Raw genomic sequence first — 21,083 nt, 5'->3', positions numbered from 1 at the left:
TATACATATCAATTATTGAGAGTAATTTTATTCAGGGCTCTATCCTAAGTTATTATTAAATTATGCTTTTAAGAGCTGTAAAGATTTATTTTTGAATAAATCTGCAATTGCAATACAGCAATGTGATATTTAACATTTTCATTACATATTGCTGTAAATAAAGAGAGACAGGTACTGCATATTCTACTACTCCGGCCCATTTTAATATATTAAATATTTAGTTACTCTAAAAGATTCTTAACCTTTACCCTGTTATTTATAAGGACAGTGTTACAAAGTGTTAAGTAAGCATGGATAATCTGGTGAAGGATTCGCTTTTTTGCTACATGTGGTGTTATATTATTATGTATTACAGGATGAAAGTAAACAACTCCTTAGTAGAGGATTTTCAAAGACCTATGAAGTGAATTCTTACAACTGCCCACTGCTCATAGCAACCAAGACACATACACTCTAAACACTTGTGATATAGTGGAATTATACCTAAGATAAGAGATCACTTTATTAGCCATGTACAATTTCTTGCATTAGGAATTTGTCTTTTTCGCGTATACCAGCTTGCTCTCCATGAGACACACAGACACACAGAGAGATGCGTGGGGCCAGAGTGCAGGGTCAGCCATTGTACAGCGCCCCTGGAGCAGTTGGGGTTAAGGGCCTTGCTCAGGAGCCCAACAGAGTAGGATTCCTCTGCCGGCCATTGGATTTAAACCGGCAACCTTCCAGCCACAGGCACAGATCCTTAGCCACAGAGCCACCGCTCCACTCCAACTGTCCTGATTTTCCACCTCACACTGACAATTACATACAGTAAACTCCTTGTATGAGCAAAAGAAAAACAAAAATCCAGTTTTTTACTGACTTTTAAAATAGATTCTTTTAGATTTCAGATTTTGTATTGGAGTACCCAAGTGTTTTCTAACACCAATGAAACAAAAAGATCCTTCTATTTTACTCAATAAGAAAGAGATATGTTACTACTATCAACATTGAAAACTGTGCTGCTTTCTTTTTTTTAAATGAAAATAAAAATAAATTAAACAACCAAGTCCCTGGTTAACCAAAGTCATTTGCGCTGTGTTAAAGTTTGTCAGGATGGGAAAATTCTATAATATTTTTATAATTTGCAAGTTTTCTACCAGTGACATATTTCAAGGTTATTGTTAAAATCTCTAATCGTAGATGTAGTCTTTGTACCACAAAAAAATCTATTCATTTTTCCTGCTAATTGAAACTATTATATGTTCAGTCACCGGAAAAAGTTGTCAATAGCTCTCGAGAATACTTTTGACCTAGATTTGTTGCAGTTGTTTTTGCTTTGATGTGTAGCAAAAAAATAAAGGACCAGGAAAATTAGGTGAAAGATTAAGTGGATGAACTAGGGATTTGAAATGGAAAAAATCCTTGGCGGGACTGTTCATACAGTGACTTCGGTTCTAAAGATTCAAATTTCCATTTTACGATAACCATGGATACCAAGGCTTTCACGTTGTCGTCAGATCACTGCTTTGATTACCTCTTCTCCAATTGTCATATCTCTTTAGTGGATGAGTTATGAATACTGCACAGACACGAATGTCTGGAAATTAATAGAGGGGAAAAAAAGCACTGACCACTTTGTTTCAATTTTAGGGGAAGGAAGAGAGAAGGGCATTATGTTGAGAACTAAAGTAAGAAATTAAGTGAATGTGCACCTTTCATGCAAAATTGTTTGACCATCTCAAATTTATTTGAATTACGTTTTGAACTAAATCAAAAAACAGATCTCTGTCTTGTGTGGGGATGACACTGAGATAGTTAAGTAATGTGTAGGAGTAGCAGAGCACCTGAGTGCTTCCCCGAGAACTTTAGTTTTCACTGGCACATTGTAGACAATGGAAACAGGAAGAGTAGCGGTCCCTGCTCTGCCATGAAAGGGCACTCAAACAGCAAAAACATGTTTGTGACATTAAGACTAACATTATTTGCTTTTCAGAAAAATGCTAATTAAAAGTAGTACAATACTGAAGCAAACTAATCATTGCCCAGATGTCTTTTCCCCATTTTTCTTATTTTCTTATATTCTTATTATTATGCAGGTATTTCCCCAGATTGCTGGATCAGTACTTCAAGTTGATTTTTTAAATATATAAACATTGTTTGGTTTTATATACAGTATATTGTTCACCTGACAACAGTGTCAGATAAACAAATATTTTAAAAACGTTGTCAATATTTGAATCAAAATGCATGCCCACACGTGAAGCAACAGAAAGGTTACAAAAAAGGATGCCATTCCAGCTCGGTTGGTTGCTCTTAGCTAAATGCTCTGAGAATCTCATCTCAGAGATCTCAGAGAGAATCTCTCTCATCAGCTGTTCCCTGAAAAAAGACAGAGCCTCACTACATGACTGTGTCCTTCTGAGGTTTTCTAGGTTAATGTGTATTTTCAATTTTAATTTGAACATTGACCACATTTCTATATTGTTAATGTGTCTAAATGTGTCTAAATTATCCACTTTTAGGCTTTAAAGGTGAAATGGAATGCTATTTTTACATTTCAGGGTTTAAAAGAGTTAGCATTGATGGGTGCATTTCAAACCACAATAAAAGCAAAATGTACACAGTAACTTGAGGCAAAAAGGCATCACATTTTAAACAAGCAGGTTTGTGAATAAATCTGTTTAATCTAATAGAAATATTGCTTGGTTTTGCCAACAAATACTACTTACTTGTTAACTCTGCATCCAGATTACATTAAAACACTTCTCCAGTTAAATGTCTGCTGATCAACCTGTACTTATTCACTCACATTACATTAGTCATTACAGTGACTAGTGAGTAGGAAGGGCTTTTTCACATTGCAGTTCATTTGCGACAACAATGGTGACCATATAGTACTTTCAAAAAGTTCATGATTTTGTGCTTAATTCAAAATGTGGAAATTATTTTCTATAAATGAATGATTTAATAGCCAGTCTGAGAAACTGGGACTGCAGTTCCCCTTTAATTATTAACAAATTTGACAGGGACACAAATGCACGTCAGTCAGAATTTGGACTCAGAATTCACATTTCCCAGGACAATCTCATAATTAAGACAGAAAATAACACAGCCTACGTACCTTGCTTATGTGGAATTCCAGCCTTCGGACATATCTTTCTATAGATTTGATTTGCTGAAAGAATAATGTTGTGGAAAAATGTACATTAATAAATGCATATTTCTAGAAAGCACATTAAAATAGTCAACAATAAGACCAAATGTGTAAATACACTAGAGGAATATGTAGAAACTTAGAGCTGATCATCCACCCATTAAGGTCCACATAAACTAGGATGTGGCTTTCATTAAAAATACAAATTTTTCAAATTGAGTAATTCCCTACTTTGTATATTACTAGCCATCCTTGCATATTATACTTATATTTTCATTGCAGGCTAAATACTATATTGAAACACAGATCTTCAAATCTTCAAGTGTTTGTTAGCTTAAACTTATTTAGGTCTCCAAACCAGGATTGTTTTGCACATTAAAATGTGCATTCCCAGTTCAGGTTGCATATTCTTAATCTGTGCCCAGCACACTTTAAGGAAAACTAGACAGCACAAAAGATAGCGGGTGATATGTTGTTGATCTCTATTGTTGATCACTATCTTGATTAAAACATTACTGTGTAAATACTGCCTGTTCTTCTGTAAAGTATCTTGCACATTCTGGCTCAATGTTGCATTTAGCTGACACCAGAATGGACATTTATCTATTATCCAATTACATATTGTACAAATAGTCAAATGTATTCATTTTAAATCCTTTAAATCCAAATAGTCAAATTTCTCATCTCAACTCACCTTGTCTAGATCATACAGAACTCCCTGAAAAACAAAACAGAAAAACAGAAAAACATGTTTTTTATCATGTTATGATAATGCTTGAGTGTTTTAACCCTTCATATAAGAGGATTGCACCATAATTTTACACCGGTTGCATGCATACATGATATGAAATGATGATTAACTCCCCCTTTTAACCATTGTCAAAATGATCAGACACTAGTCCACTATCTTGGACCTCCTCTAATCTCACCAAGAAAACTCTAATACAGTTACATTCAGAAAACCAAATCCCCAAGACTTTTAATATAAACAAGTATTAAGGTTAGGAAGTGCAAATCCATACAAATATGAATTAATATCTGTGAAACTGAAATGGTCTTAAAGATATTGTAGGTCAAACATTGGAAATCACTCCTGTTGTGAAAAACTAAATTGTAATGAAACTTTTTTAACTATTTTGAGCTCATGAATAAGTAGTCCTGCTTCATCATTATATGATCCACCACTAAATTGTGTATTCTTAATTATATTGAGGCAACGCAGCACCTCACTAATGACTAATAAAGCCAAGCATCATACCAATCTGGAGTTTCTCTTCATGTCTTTAAGCTGCGAGGTAAGCTTGTCCAGTTCTGCCTGGTGAACCTCTAGATATTCACTGGAAAACAAAGGGAAAAGGTCAAGAATAATACCAGACTTTATATTAATTCAGTCTTTCTGGAATAAAGACTACACATAGATGAATACAATTCAGTACAAAATGAACTAGAATCAAAACCATTTGAGGGAGCACAGACCCTACAGTGCCACAATTATGGACACAATATGAATACCATTGAAGAAAGGTTTCAGAACTGATCCTCTTCCTCTACCACTGTATCTTGGTCAGGCACTGAAAAGGACAAGCTGTGAGGGGCTCAACCAGTAAAGGTACAAGTGTGGCTTGAGCTCTATGAACAGACATTTTGTGTTTGAACCTGGGTCACGTAACTAGCTGACTATGACTGCAAATTCTCACATTTGGCTAAGCACCACTGGGGGAGAGCAAATATGTGAAGCAGAAGACTCACTCTAATCCTCTCTTCAGGGCTCCATACACCTCCTCCACTCTCTTGGGTTGAGACTCCTTGGAGCTGCTGCTGGTCTTGTGTCCTGACAAGTGCGTCTTCCTTGGCTTGGACTGGGGCTTCTTGGGCACAGCTGAGTTACCAATAAAGGAGTTGCACCTGAGGATGCACACAATATATCAATTGTTGCAACAAAAAATATATTAAATCTTATCACAGGATAAGGTTTTAGGAGCTGCCTGCGTAAGGTGATGGTATCCTGGGTTAATTTCACCTAACTTGCCAGTTAAACCTGACTGGAGGCTTTTAAAGGCCTTATTTTTCCTGGAAGAAAAGTGGGTTAATTTTCAATGTAGTTAACTCACTGCACAGAAGGTGGTTTTCTGAATGGGAAAAAGGGAAATATTACTTATTAAATAAAAAAAATACTTTAAGCAACATTAGAAAATGCTGTTCTGCTGGTAATAGAAGAATCTAGATTTTGAGAGTTTATTTTTGTTAATCTATTAATTACAATGACTACATCTTTCATGCAACATGGACTAATGTCCTGAGTCTCAAATACCAATCAGAAAGAGTCCCCTCACCTGGACCTTCGCTCCTGCAGAGTACTGAAGCCAGCGAAAGACTGGCTCCTGATAATCCCGTTGGGCCCTCCAGGGGAGTGCATCCCAGCTGCCATGATTTCAGGGAATCGGGAGGAAACTCCTGCAACAACGGAGAAGCCACTTTCAGGGACCAGCAAACACAAGTGTCTGATCACAAAACAGGCCAATGAAAAATAAAATCCAATAAGCCTGCTTATGATAATGTAACAGATATGATAAAAGCTTATGATAACATAATACAGATATTTTCTGTGCCTTTGATGAAACAGAGTTTTTAGTAACATTAGTTGTTTCTCACAGTCCTATTTACAGTTTAGGTAACTTCTAACAAACCTAGATGTGGTATTTTGAAAGGGCTGAGCATCCTTTATTTCCTCAGACATGCCATTTTGCCAGTAACCAAGCTGAGAAAGGAACATCAGGTATTGTATCACACTAACTGACTGTCATCCCCACAGGGAAAACTGTTGAACCATTCCCATGCTCAAAGGCTTTTACAACTTGTGCTACTGACCTGCTGCTAGAGCTTGTAGGGTTTTTAAGGATGCCACTGGTTTACATAAACCAAGAACAGGTGGATCTATTATACCAGAAGTCACATATTATATGAATCCTCAATGTATATATCTTTCAGTACTGCACATTAAAAATGAGTTGATATCTGATCTAAGATATTTCAATTTTCTGTATTAAAACCACAAATAACACAAACTGTAGTACAAGTCTCTCACATTGTTCTGCTGATGTCCCAGAACTGAAGAGTACTGTAGAAAACGTAAGCTAAAACACAAGTAACAGAGCAGGGTCTGTAGGACATTTTAAGAACTGTACTTTTAATATCTAACTGCATTTTAAGTTTAATATTGTTAATTTTCTAAGAATTAGCACAGCATTATGCTCCTCATAGTCTGGACTTGTCAAATACTAATATATAAACATCTATCTGTGAATGGGCTGTGTTCTATAGTAGCTTTGTTAGCCCGAGATTACCCTTCAGGTCGGCAGGGGCTCAACACTGTGTGAGCAAAAAGCAAATCAATTATTTTGTATTTTTTAAGATTAATTGATTAAGTCACACACAAAAATAATGCTTATACAGTATAAGTGTAACTATTCCTTAGAAAACAAGAGAAAAATTGTCCTGCCCTCACCACAGAGTTTCATGCAAAGCTGATTTTTAATCACTTGTACAGTACATTCTAATTTAGTGACCTTATCTTCTACACACAAGCTGCTGAAGAACAAATATATTCACAACATTTGGTGCTTGTTATAGACTACATTTTATAATTTGTTTATACAAACTGCACATGACTACGGGTGATTGCCACAGATTACTTTACAATACATAAAAAACACCTTCTAGAAAGACTTTGGAAGGATATGAGTAGACTGCCAGAAAAATAAAAAAATATATTATAAAACTATTAAAATGATAGAGGTGTTCTCTAATGAGTACAACACAAAGATGAAAAAAGCTGAATGGCAAATTAAACAATGAGCACATAAATTAAATACAAAACTGAATTTCTTCAAAAAAGGAAAACTTGTTTTTTGCAATTACTGTACATGAGTGCCTCAATATTTATATAAAAAGAGACAGACTGCCAAGAAGCAATGTCTGGAGTACTGATGTACTGTGAACTTGCACTGTGGTACCTGAAACTGTGAGATAACTTCCATATCCTCTATTCCTGGTGGGTTGATAAGACCCACACGCCATAGTGAAGCCCTGTGCTAATTCCTCTTTCCCTAGAGCCTCATAGCACATCAGGATGCACTGTGCCAATTCGGAAAAGAGGCATTAAACAGGATTATGAGGGATTAAATTATAAGAAAAGGCTGCAAAACTATAGATCTAGCTGAGCATTGTAGATTTTTTTGTTTAATAGAAACCAGCCACTGAATTTCCTGAGTTCAGCCATTTATTTCTTGCAATTTGAGGCTGACCATTTTAGTATGCCATGTTTAAACAGAGCTGTTTATCAGAAACTGAATTTCCATGAATTTCCAATCGCATTCATAAGCAGCAGTGAAACATTTCATCCTCAACATAAATGTTTCTAAGATCAAATGTTTCTGTTTCAAAATTTAGGTCATTGGATATTTTTTTGCTTTTAACACACCAGTAATATCAGTTACACCCCCCCAAACATGAACAATCTTGTCAGAGCTCAAGAAAGTAATCAAGGCTCATGCCTGGCTAATACTTGGTTTTTTGATTGTCTTCCTTTAGAACGGTGTAAAGAAGTTTCAGAAAGAAAAAAAATACAAACCCCATAAGCATGTCACCATCATAGAAAGCAACAGCAATAAGTCATTTCCATCATGTTTCTGGTGTGCAGGTCAGCTAACACCCAAAGTCTGAAATCCATACTCTCAGCATGAGGCCCTGTGGGACCTAGCAATGTGGCAGCTCTCGGGGTGGAAAACACACTGGGAACGCAAGATGTGCCACTTGCATTCTCTCTCACAGCAGGACTCCAGCTGGATTCCTTTTAAATCACTAGGCTAAACACACTCGGCTGCCAAGAACAAGGGACATCATGAGAACAAACATAAATAAGACTAAGCCAGACTTATCTCACAGAAGCTGTCTCTCTCTCGCACACACACAATCATTTAGTCACTCTATGGCTAAGGCCAGAAGCATGTGTGAACTAAATTATATTCAGCCTACAGTACATTAGCTGCAGCCTCATTTCTATGCCTGTATTAATTATACTCCCATGGCAACGGCACACAATATATGAACTGTTATATAAAACAACATTGCCATTATAAGGCGCTCAAACAAGAAATGGGACAATGTGGTTCATGTGGAGGAGCTTTTGAAACAAAAATACAGTCCAGATCTGATAAGACTTCTTGCACTCTCTCATTTATAGACCTTCCAGTCTAAAATTATTTAATGCGACATACATGTATGAGAAATTAGTAAATGTATATGTATTGTACATCAGATGTCAATTCTAATTAGTTTATCTACACTCTCTAAATAATCTTAAATTACTAGAGTAACTTTTCGGTTATGTTTTTTCACAGTAATGGTTACAAATTGTAATTAATTAAGTATAGATGTATGGTGCAGATCATGATACACTATATACAGTACAGCGCCATTTAAAAATATATGCAATCGTTCTTTGTATAGTTCTTTGTTGAAGACCGAATAATTTTTTACATGGCAAAGGCAGAAGTATTCAGTCATTTATGGAGTTTCCAGTTCACATCTGTTTTATTTGACCCACTAGAAAATGTTATATCAAAATGCACCCTGGTAATCTGTTCAAGATTTCTGTTGCATGTAGCACTGTTTTCTAAAAGCACCTGCTCTACATGTTGTAAGGCTGAATGGCTGAGTGGATGCACAGCTATAAAGAAGCACTTCTTTCTCACCACTTATTAGCCATGATCTACCTCCTGTATGGGTGACCAGTAGAATAATAATATTCCACAGTCATTCTGTAATACAGGGAGGAGATGCTTATAGGTACATACAACCAGATTGAAGTGGCAGGTGGCACTGCTAGCAAACTGTTGGACCAGCAACACCTACTTCTAGTCCTGCAGAACCACTGGACATTTTTGGTTGCTTGTTAAATCATTTACTTAACTCAATTTAACAATTTGTTTACAGTTACATACTGGTATCTGGTTATGTAACAAACAGGGTTGCCTGGTGTTTAGCCATGCTAGAAAACCTTCTAGGTTAAGATACTTGAGGACTAGAAATTAGTATCACTTTAGTAAACTGACAGAATTGTTGAAAGTGACGCAATCAGGTGGCATTCCAGCTGGCACTACAGACAGCACATCTAGATGCTCTCAGCAAGATGTCACAAACGTAACTGTTTTTATTTCATTTTGGTGTTAGCTTGAGTAGTTTTGTTGCATTACATAACACTTTACAGGAACCAATGTGGCTATAACTGCATAAACTTCAGCTGTTTACTTGACCTTGCTATAGAAACTTGGAAATTGGCTGTAGCATACACTTGAGACAATTAATCAATCACAGTGGGTCAAAGCTCACAACCTCACAATTTAGTTTGAAGCTCCATTGGCAGTGCATCCCCTATCCCTTATGTAGTCTACGTAGTAGAAGAGGATGGTGAAGAACGCAACAAGATGTTCACTGCTCCTGCTACCCCTTGACAGGCTCACTACATTTTGCTCACTCACCCTCATGCTCTTACCACTTCAGAAGATCTTAGCTATTTGCTCATCCCTTTCAACCCTTCTACCCCAGCTACTACTTGCTGTAATGTGTAGATGAACTAGAGTTCATCTCAACAGATGACATTGTTGTTTTCTCCAGAATCACCGACATCCGCATGCTCTTTACCACTTTACCGCAACCCTCACCCTCAACCTACTGACCCCACCTTCTCAGTTCTCTACTGACCCTTCTTCACACCCCTGTTTGACACCAACATCTTCTTTTCCTTGACCCACAAACCTACCACTTGCATTTAAGTTTCATTCCTATGCTGATGACACTCAAATATACATTTAATTTACACCTAATGACAACTCGTCAATTGTCACTAGCTAATTGCATTAATGAAGTAAAGTCTTGGATGTGTGAAAATTTTTTGTCACTCACTTAAAATTTTGCCTCAAAGATTTGGCACATAACTTACGCGTCATCTTAGACACAAGGCTCTCATTTAACTCACATGTTGATGCAGTATCGCACCCATGCTTTCTACAGTTAAGAAATATTGCAAATGTACAGGATGCCGAGTCAATTTCAGGATTTAAATCCAAACTATTACTTCAGCCTAGCCTACTCACATCTTACAACATACTGTAGCTCGTTGTAACTATGGCTGCTGGTGCTGCTGTACATGCCATTGTGTGTCTCAGTGTTGGCCTTCCAGGTAGATACATCTGTTCTGACCAAACTATCCTATTCTCCTCCCCACATGGCTGGATGGTGCCCGAGCTGGGCACCATCTGAGTTGGATGCTGCATCACTGCCATGGATCCAAGAGGGACATCGCGAATATGGTTGGGCAGCCAGTTGACCTTGACCTAGAGGTTTTTTTCTCCTTACAAAGGAGTTTTTGGTTCCTCTCCTGTGTTGCCTTCTGGCCTTTTCTCTTCCTGTATTGTAATGTCATGTACTGTCAAACAGCTTTGTTAAGCGCCTTGGGGCAACCTTGTTGTGAAAGGCGCTATATAAAAATAAACTGAATTGAATTTAGCACCTACCCAACTCTTCCAGGCTCCTTTCCCTGATCTCCTTCCCTATATATACTTGTCCCTCAAGATATACCTCTCTTACCTTGGGCTGTTTTCCATGTTTCTTAAACGTGCCTATTACACCTCTCTTAAAAAATCCCATCCTCAAACCCTGAACTATTGCAGCTGCTTTCTGGTTGGCCTCCTGACCTGTGCTATTTCCCTCTCCAAATATTTCAAAACTCTCCTGGTCTTTTCTCTACCTTGTTTCTCTCATGCCACCACTCTGGTCCGTCTTCTGGCTCCCTATAGCTGCACATACAGTATTTGTTCTTGCTGCTACTGTCTTAACCACTCTGCCCCAGTCTTTAATCACTCATTCTCTTCCACCAGAATGTCAGTGCCTCCTCTCTCCTACCTCAAGTCCACATTCATTTTTCAATCCTGACTATGCAGGAACCAAAGATGCTGCTCTCTGGTCACTAATATCCCTTTTCTGTAATCAATAATTGCTCACCTATATACTGTGTACTGCTCCATGGATACTGTTTACACTGCTCGGTGCTGCATTAGCATTGCTCATGTAACATGTGTCTACTTCACTGTTTTGCTATTGCTTGTTGTAACAGAGTGCTTGTTTTTTTTCTTTCTTTTAATGAATTTGAAATACTCCAATATTTCCCTCTACCCTTCTGGTATGTTTGAGAGTGTGTATGTGATACGAATGAAGTATGAATGATACTTTTTTTTGTTTCCCTAAAATCACTGCAGTGTTTCCCCCAGTGGAGTATTGTATTGTGTTGATCAAGATGGCCACCAGTCACTTTTCCTGTTTGTAGTATCCCACAAATGATCTTAAAGGGAAAGGTTACTGGAGAGCCATCTATAAATAACAGATATAAGGTTATTTGTTTTGTTTAAGTGGATATATAACTGTTGCATGACTCTGTTAAAATGTATACGTTTTTGTGGATGGTTAAATACTTTATTTTGATCAAATTGCCCATCTCTGTTAAATGTCTGTTAAAAAACATGAGTAAGTCCCTTTAAGAGGATGGTCCTTGGAGAGGAGGGGCTATAAAAGGGACTGGGAGAGCTCAGTATGGAGAGAGTGCCTTGGAGGGAAGGTGTGCAGAGAGTATTCCTGTGAGGGTTTATTTTTTGGTTATCCCTATTTTGATGGCAATAAATCCAGTTTTGTTTGTATTTGAAGACTGCTGTTTGGGAGTTTCTTTACTTTTGAGCCAAACCTGGTTGCTTGGCAGGTGACATTTTATTTTTGGACTCCTTTTAACTGTATTTGAATTATTTCATTTATGTACTGTATTTAACTTATGTTTTATAAAACAAACCAAATTGTAAAAAAATAATTAGTGAACACTTCATGAAAAATTGCTTGGACTTCAAAGCTTTAAATTTCAAAGGCATGCTGTTTTAATGGCCCCCATCATGTGCTATGGGGTGGTACAGAGACCCACCAAAGAACCTACCATCTTCCACAGTTGTCTGAATGTCTGATATTTTTGTGAAAGCATCAAAAGGGAGAAGCGGTGAAATGCAGACTTGCTAAATTTCCATTACACTACTTGCAGTGTTTCACAATTCCCCGCACATTTCGCCATAACGTCATTTCTAAAGGTATGAAAATACATTTTTGAGCGAGAACAAGATGTTCTGAGGAAGTGTCTTGTAGTACAACAGAACTAAAAGGTTTTAGACTGAATTTCTCTACTAGAGATCAGAAAACATCAAGTCCCTGCCAGTCTATAAAGATTGCACAGTCACAAAGATTCAAGTACAACTAATTTGCATTAGAGGCATTGACTAATCCTGAACACCCTGGACTTTTGACACTATATGAAATAGCAGGGATATGTCATGTGTTTCTAAAAAAAAGCTAGGATAAATATTATTACTTCCCAGTAATAACTAAAGGTTCAACTATCCCATGTTGCCTGGGCACATTCTAAATCACACATCTGATTGATATGTAGGTAAACAGAAAAATGTTGTTGTATTTTATGTCATTTAACAACAGAGACACAATGTAAAAGAACCAACATCTTGGTGTCACGATCATAAACCCCTCCTTTTAAGGATGCTCCAGCCCTTCCTTGTTTAGTTCTTATCCCCTGCACCTGCCTCTGGTTCCTGCCCCCTGTGCTATAAAAGCCAGACGTCCCTGCCTATCTGGGCTCAGCTTTGGAAGATGGACACCTGGAAGCCTGCCTACCTGCGAGTCCAGGAGCGACTCGACAGCATAGGCTTCACAACGGCGTCCTGACCTTCTGGGTCCGGTACTGGAAACGTCTGGTCCCGTTACCCCCCTTTTATTCTCCCAACCCTTCGCCGGATCCCGCTCCGGCTTTTAACTCCGTTTGTCTTTGCCAGGATGGATCACCCAGTTTTGGACTTTGGAACATTCTTGAATTTGTTACAGATTCCCTTGGACTTGTTTGCCTCGGACACACCCCCCTGAACACCAACGCACCTTGAACACGCCCCCAAGTTTTCCTTCCATCCCCTCTGCATGCTTTTTTCCCTGTGTTTTCCTCACTCCTCCCCAGATTGTGCTGTCTGCATAGGGTCCTAAAAGAACACTTCGTGACACTTGGTAGTAATAGCCTTTACAAAGAGTAATAGTAACGGCAATGCATACATGTGACCAACATTTTTCCTATCCACAATAAACAATTTAGACCTGAATACATCACCACTAAAATCACAAAACTGGATGCATGTCATGACATATTCGCAATTCAAACCCAACTGCTCAATTTTTTTATTTTCATTGATATTGACATTATCAATATTGATACTGATACGTAGATCAATATTAGGTCCATTTTAACTAACTTATTAAGGTACTTAAAACACAAGAATGGAACAAATGATGCAACCAGAGCATAAAATGTAGTATATTTAGACTTGTATGAGGCTTAATAATGTTACTTAAGATTAATACTTAAATTACAGGTGTAGTCCATGGGAAAATGTGTATGTTTGAAATAAGAACTACATAATGGATAGAAAAAAATACAGAAAAAGATGAATGTTCAAATTGGGATGATGAAGCCTAATTAGTCCAGTACCACAAGGATCGGTATTAGGAGTACTAGTCTTCCTATTTTATTTAAATGTTTTAGATTCTGTTATAGTTAATAAATGCATGCAATAAAAACATGAAATAACCTGTTCATGATGACACATACAGTATACAACAATGTGAAGATACAATAAAAAGTCAAACAGAATGTTAGGATATATAGTGAAAAGCATAACCTTTTGGTCAACAGATGTTATGTTAAAATTTTACAATGCACTATAAAGACCTCAGAAGAACATTGACTACTTTCAATATGAATAAATTTATAATAGTTCAGAGAACAGCAACCAGTTACATTAACAGTCTCAGAGGAATATCCTACAGTATTTTTGTACTCTGAAGTTTTCTCTGTTTGAGACTAAAAAGATTTAGTTTACAAAAGGAAACGATCTACGTATTTAGAGTTCTCAAAGACATTGACAAAACCTAATGGATGTTTCCAGAATAATCAGCTAAACACAGAACAGAGGAAGTATATTAAATCTGAAAACAGAACGCTTCACAGGAGAAGTCTGGAACAAGCTACTCAGCTATGTTTTTGAAGCTGATATCCTATTTTATTTCAAGAAGCTGCTAGATGAAATCTTTTAATCAATTTGCTACTAGCAAACAAAGGAGCTTGATGGGCCAAATGGCCTCTTTCTGTTTTTAACATGATATGTTCTTATGACATATCATTGTCATATGTATGAGGTCCTCATCATCTGTGGATCAGTTGAAACCCTTCTTTTAAAGTTTAAAAAGCTCATAAATGTCACTTCCATCCTCCTATGATGTCATGACAAATAAGAGGTTACGCACACAGAGCACCTCACAGAACACTGAAAAGTACACTGGAAACATTGAGGGCCTTATTATTTGTAATGCCATTGTACACATTAACTTAAAAAATGAATCAATTAAAAATATAATTTTTCATATATAGAATGGCCTTTAGTTTATAACTTTCTTATAATTTGTGAATGTGTGTTTAAAGAGAAAGAATAGAAAATAGAGCAAACAGCATTTATAAGGATTCCAAAAAAAAATTAAATAAGCACAGTTAAATTCACATTGTCAAAAGTACTGCAGACAGTATGTAAAATATGTACTGTATATAAATGCATACATATTGATCAAAGAACCCAGTCCTCTGGAACAAGAGTAGATGGATGGAAAGTGTAAAGTTGTATCCTAATACCCAATGCAGACTTACAAATTTCAATGTAATTCCAATTCAACACTATGCTTACAGAGTAAGTTATAGGTCACATTGCCGAGGGAAAACCGTTTTGAAATATATCAGTCACAAGGTTTTGTTCCACACAGTGAACTTTTGTATTGCCCTCTTGTAACCGTAATCCATCATTTAAACTCCAAAATAAAAAACTGTCTGCTTTTCTGTAGAGGCCAGTCTAGCAGCACAGACAGATATGATTTTGCGCAATAATAAATGCTTTAACTGTAGTGTTTACATCCTACAAAACACTGCCAGTTTTTTATGCACAGTTTTCCAATAGACTGTAGCTACTCTACAATGACATCAAGAGACTAAACCTGCTGACGGCTCTTCCTGTCAAGGTTGTAATTTAGAGCAGAATGCATAATATATTTAATACGATTCCAGTTTTGAACTACTTTCTTAAAGCTAAAACACATTTATTATAACAGACAAGAATAATCAATTCTAAATTGAATTCATGAACAACAGAGGAGTTCTGAAATGATAACAGGCTTTTTCTTATACCAAAGCACAGTGTTAACAGTGTCATGCAACTTGGCCATTTAATGGTTACATGTTTTTGTGGGTTTTTTTCTGCTGAGGCTATTTTTGTGAAAATACATATCACAAATGAACACTTTTTTTCAAACACTTGCTTTCACCATAAATCTGCAATGTTTGCACCAGGTGTTCCTGGTTATAAAAGCTGACAATTGGGACTGGTGCTATTAAGTGTTTTAGGTTTGAAGATGAAATTTCCTTTCTTTCAGCATTTTAAGCATTTTCCTAGAAATTGAAAACAATGGGGTGTAAAGAGGCAGCTGGATTCCAAATAATTCACACAATGACAAATACATTAGGAATCTCCTTACTGAATGATTTACCTCTGTGAGCAGCAAAACAGTTTGATCAGAACTTGTGTTAGACAAGATTTGGACATATTTTTAGCCTGATTATTTTCCATTCTTAAAGCAGGGTCACCTTCAATTGTAGTTGTCGTGAGGTGGAGTAGTGGATAGGGCTCTGGTTTTGTAAGTGGAAGTTGTAGGTTCAAACCTTGGATAAGACATTGTTGTTACAGTCCTTAAAAAGAAACTCCAATTGCTTCTTTGAAATGTAAATGTGTATAAATGGAACAGATGCATCAGTCAGGTAAGTGGACGTAATTGATTTGCACACTGTACTAGTTCCTCCAGCTTTGAAGAGGATTGAGTCCTCTCTACTGTGGATGAAGGCAGCAGATGACTGAACTCTGTCTCATGCTTGTCAAGCATTACCCATCCCTGAGGAAATCTCTTCATTTGACTGGAGGGTCCTAATAAGTCAGCCAGCAATGGTACAATCTCAGAGATATTCATATGAATCATAATGATTACTTGATGCCATTTTAACATCAATGTAACAAGCATGAAATTTCAGTTTGGTTGAATACAGATGTTGGTTAATTCATACTTTCCACCACAATGTGTTTATACATATGTACATATTATATGCCAACCTTATCGGAAAAAACAATGTACATAGAGCCCAAGACTGCAGGGCTGTATCACAGACTCCGGTCATCATGTTTAACTTCTTGTACAAGTTTATTCAATGATGCCCATGTTTCTGTGCATTGAACTTGTCCAGGTGGTAGTGAACGTGATACATTTTTTAAGGCTGCAAGAAGAAAAAGCAAACCATTTATTTTCAAAAGTTGCCATTAGTTAGTTAAGTTTTCTATTGAAAAGGTTTAACCATTATCAAACCCCTTAATTGCCACTATCATTTCATTATAGAGCTCTGGCAAAGATGGAAAGCTTTCAAACACAATCAGCTGAAGCTGCACACAAATGATGCCTTAATGCATTTTAGAAGGATGCAGCCATATTCAAAGCATTCAGTCTCCTGTCAAAGTCTGCACTGTATTTTCTAAAAGTAACTACAAGTTGTAACTCATCTAAGGTACAGCAAGAGATCATCTTCCTTCCAAAAACTGCAACACGGTGAAATTTGTCATTTAAGAAAACGTTTGTTTTTCTCTCAGCAGCTTCCACGTAATTTCTTTCATTGGATTTTGGATCATGAAATGCAGTTCCTGTATCTCAGGGCTACTAAACTAAATGCCTTCTGTGAGGGAAGAGGTCTTCTTTCCCTCCTTGGGCATCAGGATGCTGAAGAAACAAAATTAAATTATAATAAACTACAATTATTTAGTGTTATCACATTGTTTCAGAATCGTGGCATAAATATACTATATCTAATATATAGTATGCTTGCTTGTTCATCAATTGATATTCATCAATTTCCCTACGGGATTAATAAAGTATTATCTATCTATCTTGTTATAACATTATACCTTCTAGATAAGATATACGTAAAATGGTCCATTCTTAGATTTCCTTTCTAAGACCAAAATTCTGTTTTTTGTTGAGGCTTAGCTTATAACAATTCTTTCATCAACATAGCTACTGCAAATGACAAAGTCAGTACCTCATCCAATTAGTAGATTTTTAGGGATTTCTGTACTGAACATCAGAAATAACTTCCTAATTCTGAACCAGCTATAACCATTTGTATAAGAATGTATGATGGGATTAAATATGAGATGAGCTACTGTATATATCTGAAAGAAAACGTAACTAATATTAATCCCTGCTACTGTTTACAATTATGACAGAACTAAAAATAAATGTGCCTCTTAGAATATTTATTTTTTTCATAAACAAATCACCTGCATTTCCTGTAATTCCCTGATGTGCATTATTTAATTATTTAATTGTTAACATCTCTTTCCTTTTAATGGGAGATATACATCAGCCTGTAGGGCTGTGGTGATTAAATGCCTGGAGAAGCTGGTGTTGTCACACATCAACTCCTCCATCAAGGAGTCCCTGGACCCCTTGCAGTTCGCCTACCAGAACGATAGATGCTGTCTCCCTGGCTCTACATACAGCCTTGGAACACCTGGACACTAAGAATTCGTATGTAAGAATGCTGTTTGTGGATTACAGTTCAGCATTCAATTTCATTATACCCAGTCAACTGGTGACAAAGTTCAGGAGATTAGGTCTGTGCAACTCTCTCTGCAATTGGCTGCTGGACTTTCTAATAGAGAGACCACAGGTGGTGCAGATAGGTAATAAAACCACAAAACCAATAAAACACCACTCTCCCCAAGCACTGGAACCCCACAAGGCTGCTGTCTGAGTCCAAGGTTGTACTCCCTGTTCACTCACGACTGCACAGCAAGACACAGCAACAACCGCATCATTAAGTTTGCGGATGGCACCACTATAATAGGACTGATCAGTGATGATGACGAGTCCACTTACAGGGCTGAAGTCGTACAGCTGCTTAGGTGGTGTCATAGCAATAACCTTGACTTGAATGTAAATAAAGGGAAAGAGCTAATAGTGGACTTTCGGAGACACAGGCCACACACTCGCAGCCCACTCAGAATTGATGGAACGGAAGTGGAAAAAATCACCAGCTTTAGGTTTTTGGGAATTCACATTTCTAAAGATCTAACCTGGACTGTGAACACTGACTCTATCATGAACAAGGCTCAGCAGCGCCTTTATTTCTTGAGGTGCCTCAAGCGATGGGGGATGCCAATACCTGTGTTGGTGAACTTCTATTGCTGCACCATCGAGAGCATCGTCTCCAATGGGATCACCGTGTGGTACGGCAACACCTCTTCTCGAGAAAGAAAGGCACTGCAGAGAATGGTCAATATGGCCCAGAAGATCATTGGCTGTGGTCTCATCGAAATTAAACAGCTCTATGTGGACCGCTGCAGTGGTAGAATTCTGGCCATCACAGAGGACACTCACCACCCCGAGCATGAGCTCTTCACCCCACTGCTGTCAGGCAAGAGATACAAGAGCATACAGACACTTACCACCAGATTCTTCAATAGCTTCTATCCACAAGAAGTGCGAACACATTTAGCCATGCCCCTCGGACCACACCTACACCATCTACCTCATTATGATTTCTTATTTATTGCACATCTCCAGTCATTGTTTACACGTCTGCATTGTTTACATTCAAACTGTTTACTTGTTTACTTGTACATTGTCTACTGTTTGTTTGTATATTATCTTGATGCGCTGTCTGCACTTTGTGTTTTTAGACTTGTTTTAACAATCGAGAGACTTTCTGTAAGTAAGAATTCCATTGTACCACTACATGTACTGGTTACATATGGCAATACAGTTCAAGTTCAACTACATTTAGGCTCTGGAAAATAAAAGAACTAACAGCCTATTTAAAGAGGAATGTCATAAACTCTCATCATTTTTAATGATTTTCTTCAACATGATATTTAAATTACCCAATTAACCAGATTATTTGAAAATAATGTCTGCAATAATATGTACTGTCTCTCTGGACTACTCTACAAAATCTTCCAGAGAGCTGTCTCCATTCTACAAACACAAGACTCACCAAGTTCTAAACAACAACCCTATCCATCAAATGTCTCCTACAAGCTCAAGACCTGGTACTACACAGATGGACTCTGAAATTGTGGATCAGAAACCTTACACCAAACACAAGAGTCTTACTGTCCTGGACTCAGGGACCTCTGCTCTATGGTGGGTTGCAGGGCTGTAAGCACAAGAAAGCTGCTACAACTCATCACAGTCACAATCGGGCAGATTAGTTGCAGCCACATACCAAAAAACTAAAAATACTATATGTGTGTTTGGAGAAATGCAAACCCCCACATGTCTCCAATCAAAGGTTTGATCCCAGGAGGGCCAGTTGGCCACTGATTGCAGCACCTGCTCCACAGTCCCATCAGCACTCCCAAAAACCAAAGTCCTTGCCCATGATCCACCTGGTATGCTACACAAGGAGTGCCAGTTTTTCATTCACCTAAGTACATTACAGTCTGGACCAGATGTCACGTTCCAATATATTTAGATCATAGCCTCAGATGTACACATTGTTTCTTAAAGTGCTGAGTTATTTATTTAAACAACTTTTTACAGATAAAAATAATTCTGTATTCATTATACTATCTTAAGTATAGTTAAAAAAGGGAAGAGGCTAAAATTTCATTATGTTTCATAGATACTTGAGTTAATACACAAGTAAATTATTTAACAATTACCCATTACATGTACTATACAATGTACAGTAACACAAAAACAACAGTATTTAATATTACTATATCATATTTTTTATTTTGTTTGTAGGGTACAATTTTTTTACAAAAACCATTTTTTTCTATCATCTGCAAACACCAAACCTAAAGCAATATATTTATAAAAATGAACATAAACATTTTGTTATCAGACAAGTTTGTTTTTCAGATCAACTAAAACCTCTTGACAGATAAGGTTGGGAAACAGAAGACAGAAAAATGTTCTTTAAAAGTGTAATATGAGTCTAAAAGAAAAATAATGATTTCATAAGAAGCAGCAAGTTACCATACTTGAACTAATACTCTCAATTCAAACTGTGCAGTGCTCTGGATGAACTGAGAATGACCGGCCTGATTTAATTCAGCATCTGACTTGTGAAGCACACACTTATCTGTGAGCCACATTCTTTGCCCCAGCAGACTGCTAAGGGACAGCTGTGGATAAAGAGGCAGCCTTTGATCTTGGCCTTTTTTACCATCTCTGTGTGGCTGAAGTACAGAATGTCAGAAATCTCTCCCGATCTCACTCACTCCTCTCCTTCCTGAAAAAATCTCTGTAGGTGGTTGTAAGGGAGGGACTGTCAGATATTTTCCACAAAGTATATCAAACACAGGTCACCCAAATAAATATTCTTGGTGTAAAGCACAAGTATCATAAGGAGTCACACACAACTGCAAATAATGCCAAAATGGTACATATGTACAGTATATTTCACCTTCCTATATACCCATGATAGGGTAAAAAGTAAGAGATAGCTGAGTCCTTAGAGAGAGAGATTACAGTCCACACAAAATTCTGCAGCTCATAAAACTCAGAGATCTTCACGGCAATTAATTAATTAATATAATTACTAATATTGGCGATTCTGCTTCAAACACACAATTAATTGAAAAGCATATTTTCAGTTATGTCTACTGCAATGAAATTAATGAAACAGCTAAGTAATGGGTTATTCCTCAAG

General features: G+C 37.2%; 1 protein-coding gene across 8 annotated transcripts in view; it reads right to left on the bottom strand.

The window, feature by feature from the left end:
- The window catches only part of ripor2 (RHO family interacting cell polarization regulator 2), a 124,647-nt gene that overhangs the window by 33,522 nt on the left and 70,042 nt on the right, over window positions 1–21,083 (bottom strand). For 7 of the 8 annotated variants that reach the window (XR_015925738.1, XM_088601537.1, XM_088601530.1 and 4 more), the window contains exons 2-6: window positions 5,470–5,590; window positions 4,886–5,041; window positions 4,395–4,473; window positions 3,831–3,854; window positions 3,104–3,157 (exon numbers count right to left, since the gene is read on the bottom strand). Coding sequence is in view for 7 of the 8 variants with exons in the window: in XM_088601537.1 (XP_088457663.1) it covers window positions 3,104–3,157; window positions 3,831–3,854; window positions 4,395–4,473; window positions 4,886–5,041; window positions 5,470–5,590 (434 nt within the window). In the remaining variant the exon portion in view is untranslated. Of the gene's footprint in view, window positions 1–3,103; window positions 3,158–3,830; window positions 3,855–4,394; window positions 4,474–4,885; window positions 5,042–5,469; window positions 5,591–13,171; window positions 17,140–21,083 lie in introns of those variants that run through there. The other variant, XM_088601534.1, reaches the window with a different exon arrangement.

Source organism: Lepisosteus platostomus, chromosome 12 (assembly GCF_059453375.1).
Source record: "Lepisosteus platostomus isolate fLepPlt1 chromosome 12, fLepPlt1.hap1, whole genome shotgun sequence".
Classification (NCBI taxonomy): Eukaryota; Metazoa; Chordata; class Actinopteri; order Semionotiformes; family Lepisosteidae; genus Lepisosteus; species Lepisosteus platostomus.
This window is presented reverse-complemented; position numbering and strand designations above follow the sequence as displayed.